This window comes from Podarcis erhardii (genome assembly GCF_964252035.2).
Source record: "Podarcis erhardii genome assembly, chromosome: 9".
Classification (NCBI taxonomy): domain Eukaryota; kingdom Metazoa; phylum Chordata; class Lepidosauria; order Squamata; family Lacertidae; genus Podarcis; species Podarcis erhardii.
In genome coordinates, this window is record NC_138512.1 from 75852197 (window position 1) to 75868738 (window position 16542).

The following is a 16542-nucleotide window of genomic DNA, read 5'->3' on the forward strand; positions in this document are numbered from 1 at the left end:
ATTAATTAATTAATCTCAAGAAAATTCCGCTTACCGCAATGGAGTTTTAAAGTAAGCCAGTTCAAAGGCATCGAGGATACTGAAGAATGTTTGCTCGGCTACTTCCTTTGCCTGCAAAAGACAGAGAAAGCGACATCAAACCATCTCTGACCAAGAAGTTGTGAAAAGCAGCGGGAAAGAGGAGCGTTCCCTTGGGATCCAAGACCCAGAGGACTTTCAAACAGGTCCACAATCCCACCTTACACCTTAAAATAAAATAAAACTGAGATGCCTGTTTTGGTATAAAGCAGTACATGCATTAACAGCTAATCACCACAAATAATATAGATAATAAGGGGGGGAATATGAAAAAGTCACACAATGCAGCTATTTGAGAGCAAGGAAAACCGAAGATAACTAGCCCCAATGATGCCACTGGGTTTTAGGGGAACTTGAGAAGAAGGCCCTGCCATACTACTTTCAATTTCCCCTTATCCACTCTGCGGTGGCTGGGGTCATGAGTGTCTTTTTTCTTTCACTCACCAGTAAGAAAAAGGGTCTCATTCTCCCACCACTTCTTACCAGGCGGTGGGAAAGCAAGCATCCTTTCTTCCTTTCTTCCAAACTTATTCCAAGGTTGTCGGGGTGCTGCCTCCAGCATGCCCAACAACCTCTTTAAAAACCTCTGGAGGAAGTTAGAGGAAAGGGGGAAGGGTCGGTTTCCGGTATAGGAAGAAGCATCAGTACCTTGCTGGTATTGGATGTTCTTGAATAGGAGTCTATACCAGCCAGGACAGCCTCTACGGCGGCAGCATAGATTTGAGAGAGCAGCTTGCTAGAAAATAAAAAGGAAAAAGGAAATGCAGTGCAAATTACGACACTCAATGGGTATTTCAACTGAGACACAGGCTCCTAACCTAACGCAAAGCTGAATACTTTAAATACAACAGGGCCACATTACGTAAGTTTCACGAAAGATTAAAATAACAGCTTACAGCAGTGATAAGAGTTTAGAATCACGAAGTAGCTGAACGGAGTCACACTGAAAGCTAGAAGCGTCAGAATGTTAGTTGTAGAACAAACCCACTGGCTAGGAAAGTGAAAAAAGCCGAAAAGGCTTTGTTGATGCAACACGAGCAACAGAAATTGGTGCACATTCTAACTGTATTAAACTGACGAGCCAATAACGTTTGAAACAGGCGAGAGAGCAGCATAAATGGAAAAAACTAAAAACCAACTTACACTTGTTCGGCTTTCTTTTCCATCTCATTGTCATTGCCTGTTATGAGCCAAAGGGACACGTTATTTTTGATTTGTTAGATTTATGAGCTGCTTTTCATTCACATGAATTGCAAACAATAAATAACGATAATGCAATAGGACATCAAAAACGCAAAATAAACACAACATAAACATGTGTTAAGAATACTTAACACATCCAGAGCGCACCAAATAGAGGAAGGATGACTCTTGGAATAGTGACTCCTTAAATTTTATCTGTTCTCTTCCATTCATGTTTCAACCCATTTCTTCTGATTTTAATTTGGAAATGTGTGTGTGCATTTGTATGGACTGCAACCCACCCTAAGTCCCAGGAATTACAAAGGCTAGCAGGGTGTCCGTGTACAGACAAGGACAGGCACGCTGAGGCATGCACAGAAAGAGCAGCCAAAACTGAACTTACCAAGGTAAGGTGTGTGAGTCGCTCCAAAGAAGTAGGTCCTGGAGCAAGCCAGAGGTCCCTTTGGCGAGACACACTGCACAACCTGGTCGCCAGCAAACACAAAACACACAGGTGGGTGACAAGAAATAAGGGTAGTGCATACCCTAGCCTTCTCTAACCTGACGCAGTTTGGCATCTGAAGCACAACTCCCACCAGCCCCAGACAGCATGAACGATGAAAGTTGGAGTCCAACAACTTCTGCAGGGCATCAGGAAAGGAAAGGGGGTTATATGCTCTGTGCCCCAAGAACTGCTATGAACAGTGATTGAACTGTAAGTAACTGCTCCCTAAAGGGTAAGGATCCAAGCTCCAATGCAATTATTATTATTATTATTATTATTATTATTATTATTATTACTACTACTACTACTATTATTATTATTATTATTATTATTATTATTATTATTATTATTTTAGACCCCGCCCATCTGGTTGGGTTTCCCTGGCCACTCTGGGCGGCTTCCAACAAAGATCAAAGATACATCAAAATGTCACACATTAAAAACTTCCCTGAACAGCGCTGCCTTCAGATGTTTTCTAAATGTCAGGTAGTTGTTTATCTCTTTGACATCTGATGGGAGGGCGTTTCACAGGGCGGGTGCCACTACCGAGAAGGCCCTGTGCCTGGTTCCCTGTAACCTCACTTCTCACAGTGAGGGAACCGCCAGAAGGCCTCAGCACTGCACCTCAGCATCCGGGCAGAACAATGGGGGTGGAGATGCTCCCTCAGGTATACTCGTTCAGGTATACCAGACTTCTGTATCCCCTGTTGGTCGGTTGGCCCTCTGCCTGGTTCCCTGTAGCTTTGCTTCTTGCAGTGAGGGAACCACCAGAAGGCCCTCGGCGCTGGACTTCAGTGTCCAGGCAGAACGATGGAGGTGGAGAGGCTCCTTCAGGTATACAGGACCGAGGCCGTTTAGGGCTTTAAAGGTCAGCACCAACACTTTGAATTGTGCTCAGAAACATACTGGGAGCCTGTGTAGGTCTTTCAAGACCAGTGTTATGCAAGGCCCGTGTTTGCCATTTAGGGCCTGTTGCTACTTCAAAAGCATCTCAGGGACACACCAACCCCTCTTGCGATACTGTTTGTGCCTGCGAAGGTCTCAAGGTGGTCATATTGCTTCATCACCGCACACCCCAAAACTTCCTACTGCAATTCTGTTAACTTATCATACCGCAAATGTTCCACTTTTGTCATGCTCCAGTGCCAGAGCTGCCCTCTCATTGGCAATGATGCAGTGAAACTGGGGAAGTGTCACAGAACAATGAATAATGCGGGAGGATGTGTGGACAGCCCTGTACAAACCCTCCGCTGATTCACTGTTGTACCAAAGGTAAGGTAAAGGTAAAGGGACCCCTGACCATTAGATCCAGTCGCGGACGACTCTGGGGTTGTGGCGCTCATCTCGCTTTATCGGCCGAGGGAGCCGGCGTACAGCTTCTGGGTCATGTGGCCAGCATGACTAAGCTGCTTCTGGCAAACCAGAGCAGCGCACAGAAACACAGTTTACCTTCCCGCTGGAGTGGTACCTATTTATCTACTTGCACTTTGATGTGCTTTCGAACTGCTAGGTTGGCAGGAGCAGGGACTGAGCAACGGGAGCTCACCCCGTCGGGGGGATTCGAACCGCCAACCTTCTGATTGGCAAGCCCTAGGCTCTGTGGTTTAACCCATAGCACCACCCGTGTCCCTTGTGCCAATGGTACATTGCAGAATATATCTGCATGTAAAGAAAGTACCCAGCAGTTTGGAAGACCCCGTAGCTCTTGGGTTAGAGAACTGTTGACAGGTAGCATTATTGCAGGGCTATTTTAACAGGTGCCTATCAAAACCTCACCAGGTGATGCTTACCATGTGCTTGGCAGTGCTTCCGCCAAGGCCCGTGTTGCGAAGCAGGTGCCCCTCAGAAGGGAAATTGAAGTTGCCCGAGTTCAGGTTCTCTTTTGAGGAATGGGTGCCAAACAGGACAAATGGCTGCCTGCTGGGGCTAATCACACACACACACAAAAACAGCCATCACCACCAACTCACATTTGGAAAATAATGAAATGCTTCACTTGCACCATTTATTCCAGTTCCAGGAATCAGCTTTTCCTGGTGCAGAGTTTACAGTTTTTATTTTTACAGTGGTGCCTTGCAAGACGAAATTAATCCGTTCCGCGAGTCTCTTCGTCTTGCGGTTTTTTCGTCTTGTGAAGCACGGCTATTAGCGGCTTAGCGGATTAGCGCTATTAGCGGTTTAGCGGCTATTAGCGGCTTAGAAAAAGGGGGGGGAGGGAAAAAACTCGCAAGAAGTTTCGTCTTGTGAAGCAAGCCCATAGGGAAATTCGTCTTGCGAAGCACCTCAAAAGACGGAAAACTCTTTCGTCTAGCGAGTTTTTCGTCTTGCGAGGCATTCGTCTTGCGGGGCACCACTGTATTAAGTGCAAAGTACACACAGCTCAAACAAGGGAGAGAGTATAGCTTGTGGTAGAGCATTTCCTTTGCATGAAAGAAGATGCCAGATTCAAACACGGGAATCTCTAGTTAAAAGATTCAGGTAGCAAACGATATGGAAAACCTCAGCTTTTTCATATCACCTGCTATTTGGGGAAGGGCCATAGGATATCTGCTTTGCACTGGGTTTCTCCAGGCAGGGTTGGGAGAGACCCCTTGTCTGAAATTCTGGGGAATGGTTAACAGTTAGAGCAGATGATCCTGAGCTGGATGGACCAATGATTCGACTTTTCCTGCACCGCAGGGGTTGGACTAGATGACCCCTGGGGTCCCAACTCTACAATTCTATGATTTTTATGACTGGGGGAAAGGCAGTTTCTTGTGTTCCTTAAGAACTTAGAGAGCTGCTGGAAGTCAGGTATGCATACCTAAGTTCCTATAGTAGAGGCTTATTTGCAGAAGCAATTGACTAGGTATGTTGGTTGTATCAGCAGTTATACTCTGGAATGTTTGCCAGCTAGACAGATAAGCCACATAAATAAAGACTCCCCAACAAGCTAATGGTTACTCTGGCTTTGGCTATTGTCGAAACTAAGATGACTGTCAACAGCTTAATGGGGAAAATACATAATCACAGTTATAGCAGAGTGCTTTTGGTTTTAGAGATGCAAACACTCTTTTACATGCTGTGCTTTTATGAAATGCATTATGCTGGACTGCATTTGCTCAAGAACCTGTCGGTAAGAGTACCTGTTGTCCGTGATATGGCTGGAAATCATCCCATGGCTGAAGTAACTTCGGAATGGCTATGGAAGAAAATATATTGACTATTAGAAATAATTGACACATGCAAGCAACAACAGAAATGTCTAGTGGTGCATTACAAACTATTTCAGACTGTGCATGGGGCATATAATTTCTTGAAATTTATTTCTCACCTTTCTTATTCAATGAACGCTCATGGCATTTACACCACCCAAAATATAATGACAACCTCACGCACATAATTAGTGGCAGAAACATTATGGCAATTGCTGGAGTAACATTTGGGTAATTTACTGCCTGGTTCATAACTCATCAGCCAACTAATTAATGTACAAGGGTTTTACACCCCTCTATACCTAAAAATGTACTTTCTTTTGGAACCTGGATGAAAGTTTGCTCATTGTGAGAATCAAATTCTAGCCTCTCAATCAACTGCTGTGCTACTTTAGCCATGACCTTATGTACACCTGCTGGTTAATTCCAACCCCCCAAGACAAGCATCAACGTGTTCACAAGGCACCAGTGATGCCTTGGATGCATAAGAGCATGGGTAAGCAACCTAAGGCCCGGGGGCCGGATGTGGCCCAATCGCCTTCTAAATCCAGCCTGCCGACGGTCCAGGAATCAGCATGTTTTTACATGAGTAGAATGTGTGTTTTTCTCTAAAATGCATCTCTGGGTTATTTGTGGGACATAGGAATTTGTTGTCCCCCCCCCAAAAAAAAATATAGTCTGGCCCCCCACAAGGTCTGAGGGACAGTGGACTGGCCCCCTGCTGAAAAAGTTTGCTAACCCTTGCATAAGAGAGTCATATTGTTCTTGCCCATGTTATTTTAAGCAATGTGATTTTTTTTAACAACCCCCTCCCCAAATTTTCCCCACATAGTTTGCATTTTAGTGTATGGGTTTTTTTTTTTTTTCAAATTAGAGATCAAAAACCTTTTAGCTGCAATCAATGGAACTTGTAAGATTTAGAGGCAGGCCAACATAATAACTCCCATAAACGATTCCCTTCCCAGTGGGGCATGATAGCTAAATCCCTTCCCTGCCAAGACTTGTTAAATACTATGTGTGTGCTATAATTCGGAGGTGGGCAGAAAGTTAGACCTACAGTCCACTGGTAGATCTCTGGGCGACTTGCTGTAGATCAGCAAGGATTTCTTTGTCTCAATTGTTGAAGAGTGGCAATGGCAAAAAGGCACCCCTCCTCCTCCCCCCCAAAAAATGGATTTCCGAAAAAGTGAGTCTCCCCTTTCGCATAACGAAATACATACCTCTCCTGCCTGTGACTCTGACAGCTCCAGGATGGAAGGGATTTCGGTGTCAAAATTGGCAAAGAAATTGGTCCACTGATGTTCAAAAGTCATCAAATCCTGAGGAGAGAAAGACATCCGCCATCAGTTCATTAAAGGAGCTTACTTTGCATCTGTGACCGAGTCTGCGGCATACAAAAATCCAATTAAACAGAGCAGGGGGTAGTGTTTCTATACAAATAATTTAGAAACATTCACCAATTTTGAACATAAGTTTCACTGCCTATGTCTTCTAACTGCTGTATGGAAAAGCACATGGATATGATCTTTGAAGAATTTGTAAGTAAACCTTTTTTTAACTTACCAAACATATAGCTTACTTTCTACAGTAAGGGAAGAGGGGAACTTTGGAAGGAACTGAAATAGGAATATGTTAAAGGTCTAACAGCCTATATTTCCACACTGCATGTTTTGTAATTTTAAATCTCAAGTAGGGTTCTCTTAGCAAAGAGTACTTGCCCCAAACCTGGATCTTAGGCATCCTTATATTATACCTAGTATTTTCCCTTTAACAGAAAACCAACATTCCTCACCTTCAAACTATATAGTTCTCTGATTCTATTATGTCATGTTTGATCTAGCTGAGATTCCTGCATTGCAGGGGGCTGGACTAGATGACCCTCAGGGTCCCTTCCAAATCTACAACTCTCTGATTCCCCTCAACCACCACACAGGAAAACAAAACAAAACAAAAAGGACAGCAAATCAGATTAGGTGTAAATGACTTCCTGAAAGGGGCTCTCGCCTTCCTATTTAAAATAAAATAAAATAAAATATATGAACAGATGGAAAGTCAGATGAAGAGCACTGTTCAGCCAGAACATGAAGGTTTTGCAAAAATTAAAAGGCAGGGCAGGCTACAGGGTTGGGAAGGCCAATAACTGTAGCTTTTGTTTTTTAAAGAATTCAAGTACAGTGGTACCTCGGGTTACAGACACTTCAGGTTACAGACTCCGCTAACACATAAATAGTACCTCGGGTTAAGAACTTTGCTTCAGGATAAGAACAGAAATTGTGCGATTGCGGCACAGCGGCAGTGGGAGGCCCCATTAACTAAAGTGGTGCCTCAGGTTAAGAACAGTTTCAGGTTAAGAACAGACCTCCAGAACGAATTAAGTACTTAACCTGAGGTACCACTATACATTTGAGTTTGTGCAAAATCGTTATGGGCTTCAGCATGAGAACTCTGTATCTTATGACTAACACACCTGTGACTTTTGCAGTGTGACATTTTGAATGGCAATGGTATGTGTGCGCCTATAAAGATGCCCACACAGCTCTGTGCAAAGAGTGCTTTTGTTCTTTAAAGAGGAGGAGGCAACACAACCAATGGCCACTGTGTGTCAGCCAAGGTCCATTTTTAACCTTCTTTAAGAACAGCCACTCTTTCACACGCAAAACTGCCCAAACTGTTAAGGCAGCGGAATGAGAAGGCAAAAGGGTTCAGGCAGGCCTCTGGGTTCGCAGAAGTCATTTTAAGAAAAGCGCAAGGATCACTGCATGTGTGGAACTGAAGGAGAAAAAACAGCAATGCAGCTCCTATGCACACCCTGAATGCTCTGAGCTTATGCAAAGGTCATTGTGGCAAGTGGGAGAGAGGTAGAAAGGCTTAGTCACACAATCAGCAAGATTTGAAAGCAAGAAAACAGATCACTGGTGACGTCTCCCTCTGTGGTTTTGCACAGGATCTCATTCATTCCAAAAAGTTCTGTACACAAGGCATTCCTAGTGGCCTTTGCCCATGCTGTCTGGGACTAATGAGGCCAAAGCCACAGGGTACATACACAATGAGCCAATTCAGATATCGCAATAAAACGCGTTTGATCCTAACGGGAATGAGATAACGGGTGGCCTTAAGCTCAATTGCTCCTCCTCTCCCCAATCTTCCCCAGTGCGGTCATGAGGAGATGAGAAGCTTTCCCCCTCTGTATCTGAACATGACAAACTCGTTTGAAACAAGCCAATTTAAAACCATGTATTACTAAGATGGCTTCTTTCAACAAACCACAGTGTGGGGTTCCGAACAGTGTAAGAAACTGAGATATGAAAGCGAGGAGCTGAATGGCACCTTAAACCGAGGTTATGGGCGCAACAACGGAATGTGCAGGCGCACTTTTTGATTAACGAGAATACAGAGCTGAAAATGAATGAACCGCAGCTAAAATATTATGTACGTTTTTCCACATGGTCTAGTCCTTCCCCTGCCCACCCCCCTAATATTCTTAAGAGGGTCTCTTCTCCAGTCTTCAGAGAGTAGCTGGAAGTGGGGAGGCAGAAAAAGGTCCTCGTTTCCTTCCACTCTGCAGTTTTAATCTGAAATCTTGGATGCGGTCCTGCGCCCAGAGCTAAGAAACTGCTCGCGCTAATGAAATTCCATGTTGCAAAATGCGCCTAGAACACAGGTAGGCAAACTAGGGGCCGGATGCGGCCCAATCGCCTTCTAAATCCGGCCCACGGACAGTCCAGGAATCAGTGTGTTTTTACATGAGTAGAATGTGTCCTTTTATTTAAAATGGATCTCTGGGTTATTTGTGGGGCCTGCCTGGTGTTTTTACATAAGTAGAATGTGTGTTTTTATTTAAAATGCATCTCTGGGTTATTTGTGGGGCATAGGAATTCATTCTTTTTTTTTTTCTTTCCAAAATATTGTCCGGTCCCCCACAAGGTCTGAGGGATGATGGACCGGCCCTCAGCTGAAAAAGGTTGCTGACCCCTGAGCTAGAACAATGGGAGTTTTGAACACTGGTTCAGAAATAACCCTAAACCGAGGCTAATAAAAACAGATGTGAAGAAACAGAACGGGAGAAGCACAAAGCTCTAAACTCACTGCAATCATGGGGGGGGGGGGGAGAAAGAACTATGGTTTTTCATGACATCTGAACCGACCCAACATCATTTTATGGGATGCAGAAATGACTGAGCATTTCTCAGAACCACGGAAGTTTGGCATCTTACCAAAATCATCCGCAAGGGGGACACAGTTTCTCAAGAGAGAGCTTGCCTACTACCGCCGATCTTCCCCAGCCATGTGTGTAACAGGTGAGTGTCAGGTATGATGCAGTGTGTACTCTTGAGTTTACACTGATACCCAACGGGCCTGGCTAGTTTGTGGAACTCTGTAGGGTGGGGTCAGTTGACACGGCATGTGCCAGGGCACCCTGGGCTTCTCTGAAGGTTCACACAAAAGCCATTTCCTGTAGAAAGTCATTTTAGTTCTAAACATGTTAAAAGGGAAACCGAATAAACCACAGCATGATGAACCATCAGAATACCAGCATCCATGCAACCATACATCTAAATAACTAAACCATGGGCTTATTCTCTGTCAAATTTGCCTCAGGGGTGGCGGTGGAGGGGAAGAAAAGTCTGACACATTACCTCGTAAAGTAAACTCTCCAGAGAAACAGGATCGATCTTGCTGTAAGTTTTCCACAGGTCCACGCTGACATCCATCAGCTGCAAAGAGAGAGAGTTCTGAAAGGGGTTTGCACATTCCGTGCTTTTAATAATAATAATTTATTATTTATACCCCGCCCATATGGCTGAGTTTCCCCAGCCACTCTGGGCGGCTCCCAATCAAATGTTAAAAACAGTACAGCATTAAATATTAAAAACTTCCCCAAACAGAGCTGCCTTCAGATGTCTTTTAAAGATAGGATAGCTGCTTATTTCCTTCACATCTGAAGGGAGGGTGTTCCACAGGGTGGTTGCCACTACCGAGAAGGCCCTCTGTCTAGTTCCCTGTAACCTCACTTCTTGCAATGAGGGAACCGCCAGAAGGCCCTTGGCGCTGGATCTCAGTGTCCGGGCTGAACGATGGGGGTGGAGATGCTCCTTCAGGTATACAGGAACGAGGCCTTCTATTCTCAAACACTGCCTTCCTCAACAGCTGGGTTGGGAATGGGGAATTATAGTTCCAAACATCTGGAGGGCGCCGGGTTGGGGAAGGCAGCTCAAGCGTTACAGTTCTTCCCAAGGCTAAGCAGGCAACAAGGCTAGGATGATTGAAAGGGGCAGTAAGAACACACAGCAGTCACCAAAAGTGCTTAAGGAGAAGGCGCTTGGTTTCCTTTCCGTTTGGAAAGAAGTTGCCCCGTACGACACAATCCCCATTCACAGAGACTCCATTCAGCTGGGAACGTTCACAATATGCCATTATGGCTGGTGAATAGTGCCATGAACGTGAAGCGCCGTTGTGCCACTCAGCACCCGGCAGTTTCTGTAAAATAACTATTACACGGATAGGTTCCCTTTGAGGCCACGGCAGACAACAGCCCCGGCAGCTCGCAACAGAGATGAAAGTTTAACTGTGCAATCTGGAAGCGTAACAATAAAAGCTAATTTTTTTTACTAGGGTTTTTCTCAGTTGCTTGGTTTGGGAAAAGGAGAGCATAACACAGGGGTTTCCAAGACAGATGTTGCAAAAATTGTTCAGCAGACACTCCTGAAAACGGTGGCATACTCAAGACATAGCAACACAAGATTCCTAGCCCGTGCTTTTGGCTTATACAAAGCAAAATAATATATACATTAACACAGGAACAGGAAGATGCTGTGGAAGTGTGGAGCCAGAAACTAGGGACTCCATAATAAAATGAAGAGGTCTGGGGTGCTCTGGAATACAATGATGATGAAATAACTCTTCCCCAGTCACAATCTTTCCAACGCCTCCAATGAACCACAGCAGGGAGAAAAGTCCTGGCTTAGGGGGACTCGTGATGGGCTTGTTGTTCAGCTAGGAAACCTCCCTCCAGCCTCTTACCTCATATTTCATTGTGAAGAAGCCATCGCCGCCGATTCCTTCCAGGGCAAAGGCCTGCACGATCGGCCACTTTTCAACAATGAACATGTCAAATATCTGCAGATGTCCTGAAGAAACAAAGCAATTTTATTTGGGTGGGTGTGCAATTCCTCAGCTTTTGTTATGCAACTGCAGCACTGTCCATGTATATTAATGCAATGGTTCTGCTTATCTAGAGAGGGTTCCCTTGCTGATGCGGTTCTGTTGGTTATTATATAAAGATTTTAGGCTGCCATATGCTCTAATGTAAACGAAGATGTACTCCTAGAATCACAGAGCTGCCCCCGTTAACAGCCAGACCCACTGACCCACTGCACCACAGGGTCCCCATGCAACCAAGTTAAGCACTTTAAAGATGAAAATAAATATATGCAACCTTTCAACAGGGTGAAGCATTTGTACATGGGGAAACCCTAACGTTTTCCATTTTGCTGAATCAATATATTCAAAAGATCATGGGATTAGGATGTGAGTGTGTGTGGAAGCATGAAGCTGACACACAGGATGCCTCTTGGCAACAAAGAGGATGTGGAAGTAAATGCAATAATGCACCAGGCAATGTTCTCCCTTGGAGAAGCGCCCTAGATCTCCGGCAGAGCAGCTGCTCTGCATGCAGAAGATCTCAATTCCAATCCCTGGTATCTCTATGAAAGTTTGCAAAGGACCCTCAGCCAAGACTATGAAGAGCTGCTGCTGGTCAGTGAAAACCAGAGGCTGGGAACCTCAGGACGAGGGGGACAAAAGCAATGACACATCCCAAGGCCTTTCTGCCCAGCCCTTGGTCAACATCCTTCTCTCCCACACCCTCCTCAAATGCCCGTCTGGAATGCAGCCTTCAACTGTGATCATGCATCTACCGTATTTTTCGCCCTATAGGACGCACCGGCCCATAGGACGCACCTAGTTTTTTGGGGGGGAAATAAAGGGAAAAACATTTATTTCCCCCCCCCCCAGGTTTGCGCAGCCATCCCCAAACTAGAAGAGGGAGACGGAGCGCTCCGTCTCCCTCTTCTGCCTTCAGGGACAGCCTCTCTAGCCTCCGTGGGGCAGCGGCTTGCCCCACTGTCCCCCGAGCTTGTGGGGCTGGCGATGGGGAGAAGCAAGCTTGCTCCCCCCCCCCCGCCAGCCTCCAGACCAGGTCCGGGAATAGCGGGGTGGCGGCGCTGTGCCTACTCGCTGTCTCCCGAGCTTGTGGGCTGCAGGCTGCTGCCTGCAAGCCTTGCGAGCCCGCGGGACCTCCCGCCGGGCTTGCAAGGCTTGCGGATAGCTTTCTGAAGCCGGGAGAGAGAGAGGGGTCGGTGCACAAGCCTGCATTCGCCCCATAGGACGCACACACATTTCCCCTTCATTTTTGGAGGGGAAAAAGTGCGTCCTATAGGGCGAAAAATACGGTAACTTGCTTGGGTGGAGGATAAAGAGAGGGTGACGTTTGTGTATGGAACCCGCTGATGTGTGTGGTCACCACTCAGATATGGCTCCCAAAAGGTTGGCCAAGCACCCCACCCCTGGTGTAGACAATACCTTGCTATATTGACCACTATACTGTGACTCAGTAGAAAGCAGCTTCCTACGAGATTAGAAAAATGTGGCAGAAAACAAGATTTGGGCTTATTTATTCATTTTTGCTTACGTGCATATTTCATTTCCAATAAAGAACGCTTTTAAATCTAGAATACTGCAGCAATTGTTTATTGTGGACTACCTTTGTAGTTTCTTTGCTGTTGAGGCATGACGCCATAGTTCTTCCTTATGGCTGCCACATTAAAAATTACTTGGAAGTCTCCCCATTTAAAACACAGACCCTCTCCTACATTGTGACACATCTGCACAGAACGCAGCTCCATCGCGTTGCCAGGTCCTCAGCAAGGAGGCATTGCTAAGTTTGTGCATGTTCTGGACTGTGATGCCTTTGCCAGTTGAGACCAGCTCAGTTCCAGTCAGGAGTCCAGCAGCCAAGTTTCCATTCCCCTTCTATTTAACCTGGAAAAGCAGGGCATCATTTGCCTCTTGGGTTTCATCACCGTCTGAAAGACCACTGAGTGCCAATGTAACTTCAGTAATTTAAGTCTGCAGTCTAAGGCCAACTCAACTAGAAGATGCTTAATTCTGAAGCTGATGATTCCTAATACTTTTTCCCTGTAACTTCTTTTTTTAACTGCACATTTCCCGTGAACTTCACAGGTATTTCTCAAAGTCCAAAGAGGAGCCTATCCCACAACTGGTACAGCATACGAGTCATCGAGAGAGAAAAATCACTGAACAAATCCCTACTGAAAAGAAAAACGAACAACATCCAGCACCACCACTGTATTCCAGGCATTTGCTCAAATGCTCCCTGCACCATTACAAAAAGCAGCTGTCTTCCCTCAAGGGTGCCAAAAAGCCTTTCGTTGAGACCAGTGGAATGCCTAGCTTTGAAAAATGGGAGCGAGGAATTGGAGCCGGCTCAGTGGCTCAGCCCCATAGCTAGGATGGTCACCAGGGGAAGCCCGTTGCTGGGGAAACCCACAGTTGATACAACTATAAATATACTCCTCTCTGTTCATAGTTATTTCTTTAATGGAACTACAAGCAAGATGCGTGTTGCAGCTTTCTTGCATCAGCCTGTTTGCTGGTTATTTCCAGCAAAACAAAATCAAGACTGTGCTTTGGCTTTATATCCCAGCTTCACATAATTAACAGGAAGGTTTGTTTCCTGTTCTAAAAATGGTGCCTATTCTTTCCCCACATAAAGGAGGAGTTACATAGAAGAACTCCTCATGTGGCACACACAGAGAGCTTTGTTTGTTGAACTACACATACCATGTTTAATATAAATAATGGACCCCAGTTACTCATTTCCCCCTTTCCCTGACTTAAAAGTATTGTCACAGCCACCCAGGTGGGTCCCAGCTCACGAGAGACCTTACTCCGTTACAGTTTACTTACAGGAAAAGTTTATTGAAGATAATTGCTTCTTTCACAGTTCAGCATTGTGGCTGTACGTCTGTCACGTTAGACCGCCGAAGTCCCCCTCTGACTCCTCCCCTCCTCCACACCAACTTAATAGCCTGGCTCTAGACCACCTCTTCCTCTCCTTTCTTTTCCGCAGGGTCTTTCTGCCCCCCTGGGTTCTCTCTTTCCGGGATTCGCCTGAGGCTGAATCCTCTGCCGCCTCCTGCCCCCTCCTTCTGGCTTTGGGGCCGGGCTCCTCCTCTGAGCTTTCCCCACTTCCGCGCGCCTCTATGTTTGAACTTGGCGCGCGTACGTTGCTTTTGACCTTTCCTTCGTCCTCTATACTGCCCCCTGTTCCACTCTCTACCCTTTCCGGCTGAACACCTTGCTCCAACCCCCTCTCTCTGTTTTCTCCTGTTCCTCCTCCCTCCGAGAGGCTGACAACTCCACCCCCTTTACTCCGTTCCGGCTGAGACCCCTCTGACAGCGTCTGTGCTTCACTGGGCTTTCTCCCCTCCTTCCCTGACTTTTCACAGCTTCTCTCTTCTCCTGCTTTTCGCCTGATCATGCTAGCTCCCTTTTGGGAATCCTCTGACTCACTGCTTAGGCTCATAGATTCCCTTCGAATTCCGTCATCTTCTTCCTCGTCTCTCTCTCCCTCCTCCCACTCGCTTTCCGTCTCCTCTGCCATCTCCTCACTTCTCCCAGAAACCCTGACAAGTATTATAGGAGCATAGAACTGTGGAGTTGGCACATCGTGTACTGCTGTTCAAGGTGCGAGTAGGTTTTTCAAACCTACCTTGTGAGCTGAAGGGAATGCCGATTCGACTGCAGTCACGAACCATGTCTACGAAGCTGGAAATTTTGAATTCCTCCGCAGCCTCTTCATCTTCGTACTAAAAAAAACAGACCAGGAGAAAGAAAACCCTGCAAATCAATACTCTAACCACTGCCCAACGATCTGGAAAATAATGCCTATGTTGCAATGCCTTTCTTATTCTGCCTGTAATGCTCTCAGCTCACAGCAGTCGCCATCTTTAGTCGATCCACACTATATTTTAAGCATGGCCATCTTGGGCTGAAAAGACCATGTTCACACTGATAACAAGCACAGAAGCCAGCAGGGGATGACGCTGTATAAAGTGAAGCAAGAGCAATCACTGTGCAAGGAAAAGCTGACCCACGTTCCATTGTGAACACGGTGCCTGCAAGCTCATGCAAATATTAATATTCATTGCTTTTATATCCCACCTTGTTCTCCAATGGGCTCAGGGTGGCATATACTATTCTTCCTTTCCTCATTTAATCTCAACAACAACCCTGTGAGGTAGGTTAGGCTGAGAGGCAACGACTGGCCCAAGGTCACCCAGTGAGCTTCAAGGCCAAGGGAGGATTCGAACTCTGGTCTCCCAGGTCCTAGTCCTACACTCTAACCACTGTGCTGCACTGGCTCTCCCTGAAGTCAGCAGAGACCAACTCAAGCCATGGCAGCCATATGCAAAATGCACGTTAGTTTATGAGCTCAGTCCAGAGCACTAATTCTGTTGCAGTAAAATCTGAAAGAAGCTTCTTCTGTTATCACCTTCTCAAGACTGGAAAACAGACCAAGCTGCAGGCACGGCTTAAGAACCTTCTCTCATGCACAACCATGTTTTTCTGTTTTCTTCCCTCCAACCCCAACTCGAAAGCTCAGAAACTGCCTTGTGAACATTGCCTACTGCCATATAGAATGAATTGCTTTACTGAGGCTGTTAAGGGTGTTGTTTTAAAGAGAATGGATAAAGGCAAAAAGAGCTTGTTTGCCATTTCCAGGGGAACACTGGAAGTCTCTTCGGTTAAATCATATGCCTATCATATGCTGGGTCTCTATTCTGTGGGTGCCAAAGCTCCATGAAAGAACTCGTTTTCATTGTGGTTAGTACATCATTATCCAGTCGGCCCACTTAAAAAACCATGTGGTGCAGCACCAGGCAGAGTGGGGGAGAAGAGGCACAGCAGAAACATTCGTATTGCAAAAAGCCGACTGGTTCAACCCAACATGGGTGCCTATTTTGCAGCATACAAGAAAACCCAATTACAAGAAGCAAAACACAGTAATTGCACCAGTAATTTCTAAAGTGCTTGCAAAACAAAGCCCAGCAACCAGAGAGGGGTCCTGCTCACTCTCAAGGTGTTGCCAAATTTGGAAAGCCTGATTTAAGAGTCTTCGAAGCAAAATAGCACCCTTAAAAAACTATGGTTCCCAGAATTCCATGGGAGAAGCCATGATGGTTCAAGTGTGATAAGAGAGTGTGTTGAATACATGGTATGGAAGTGACCTACATCATTAACGTATGAGACTTCAGTGGGAAAGAGGAGCTCACAGATCGACTCTAGGCATCTCTCTTCTGGAACAGGAAACAGAATCGGCCAACAGAATACAGCCCTCTGCGGACAACTCTTGCATTCCATTACTACTACAACTATGACATTACAATAAATAATGGGTGGCATTTAGCTGAGTTTTACTCAGAGTATGCTCACTGCAATTAACGAACATGACCAAGTCACTGGGTCTACTGTTAGTAAAATTTCACTGAATGCCACCCA

General features: G+C 45.7%; 1 protein-coding gene across 1 annotated transcript in view; it reads right to left on the minus strand.

Annotated features, from left to right (window-relative positions):
- DNAAF9 (dynein axonemal assembly factor 9) overlaps positions 1-16542 on the minus strand; it is an 81397-nt gene that overhangs the window by 41718 nt on the left and 23137 nt on the right. The window contains exons 5-14 of the mRNA XM_081876686.1: positions 14753-14849; positions 10981-11087; positions 9597-9674; positions 6180-6278; positions 4891-4946; positions 3556-3691; positions 1664-1745; positions 1222-1258; positions 727-814; positions 35-111 (exon numbers count right to left, since the gene is read on the minus strand). Coding sequence (XP_081732812.1) covers positions 35-111; positions 727-814; positions 1222-1258; positions 1664-1745; positions 3556-3691; positions 4891-4946; positions 6180-6278; positions 9597-9674; positions 10981-11087; positions 14753-14849 — 857 coding nt within the window. The remainder of the gene's footprint in view (positions 1-34; positions 112-726; positions 815-1221; positions 1259-1663; positions 1746-3555; positions 3692-4890; positions 4947-6179; positions 6279-9596; positions 9675-10980; positions 11088-14752; positions 14850-16542) is intronic.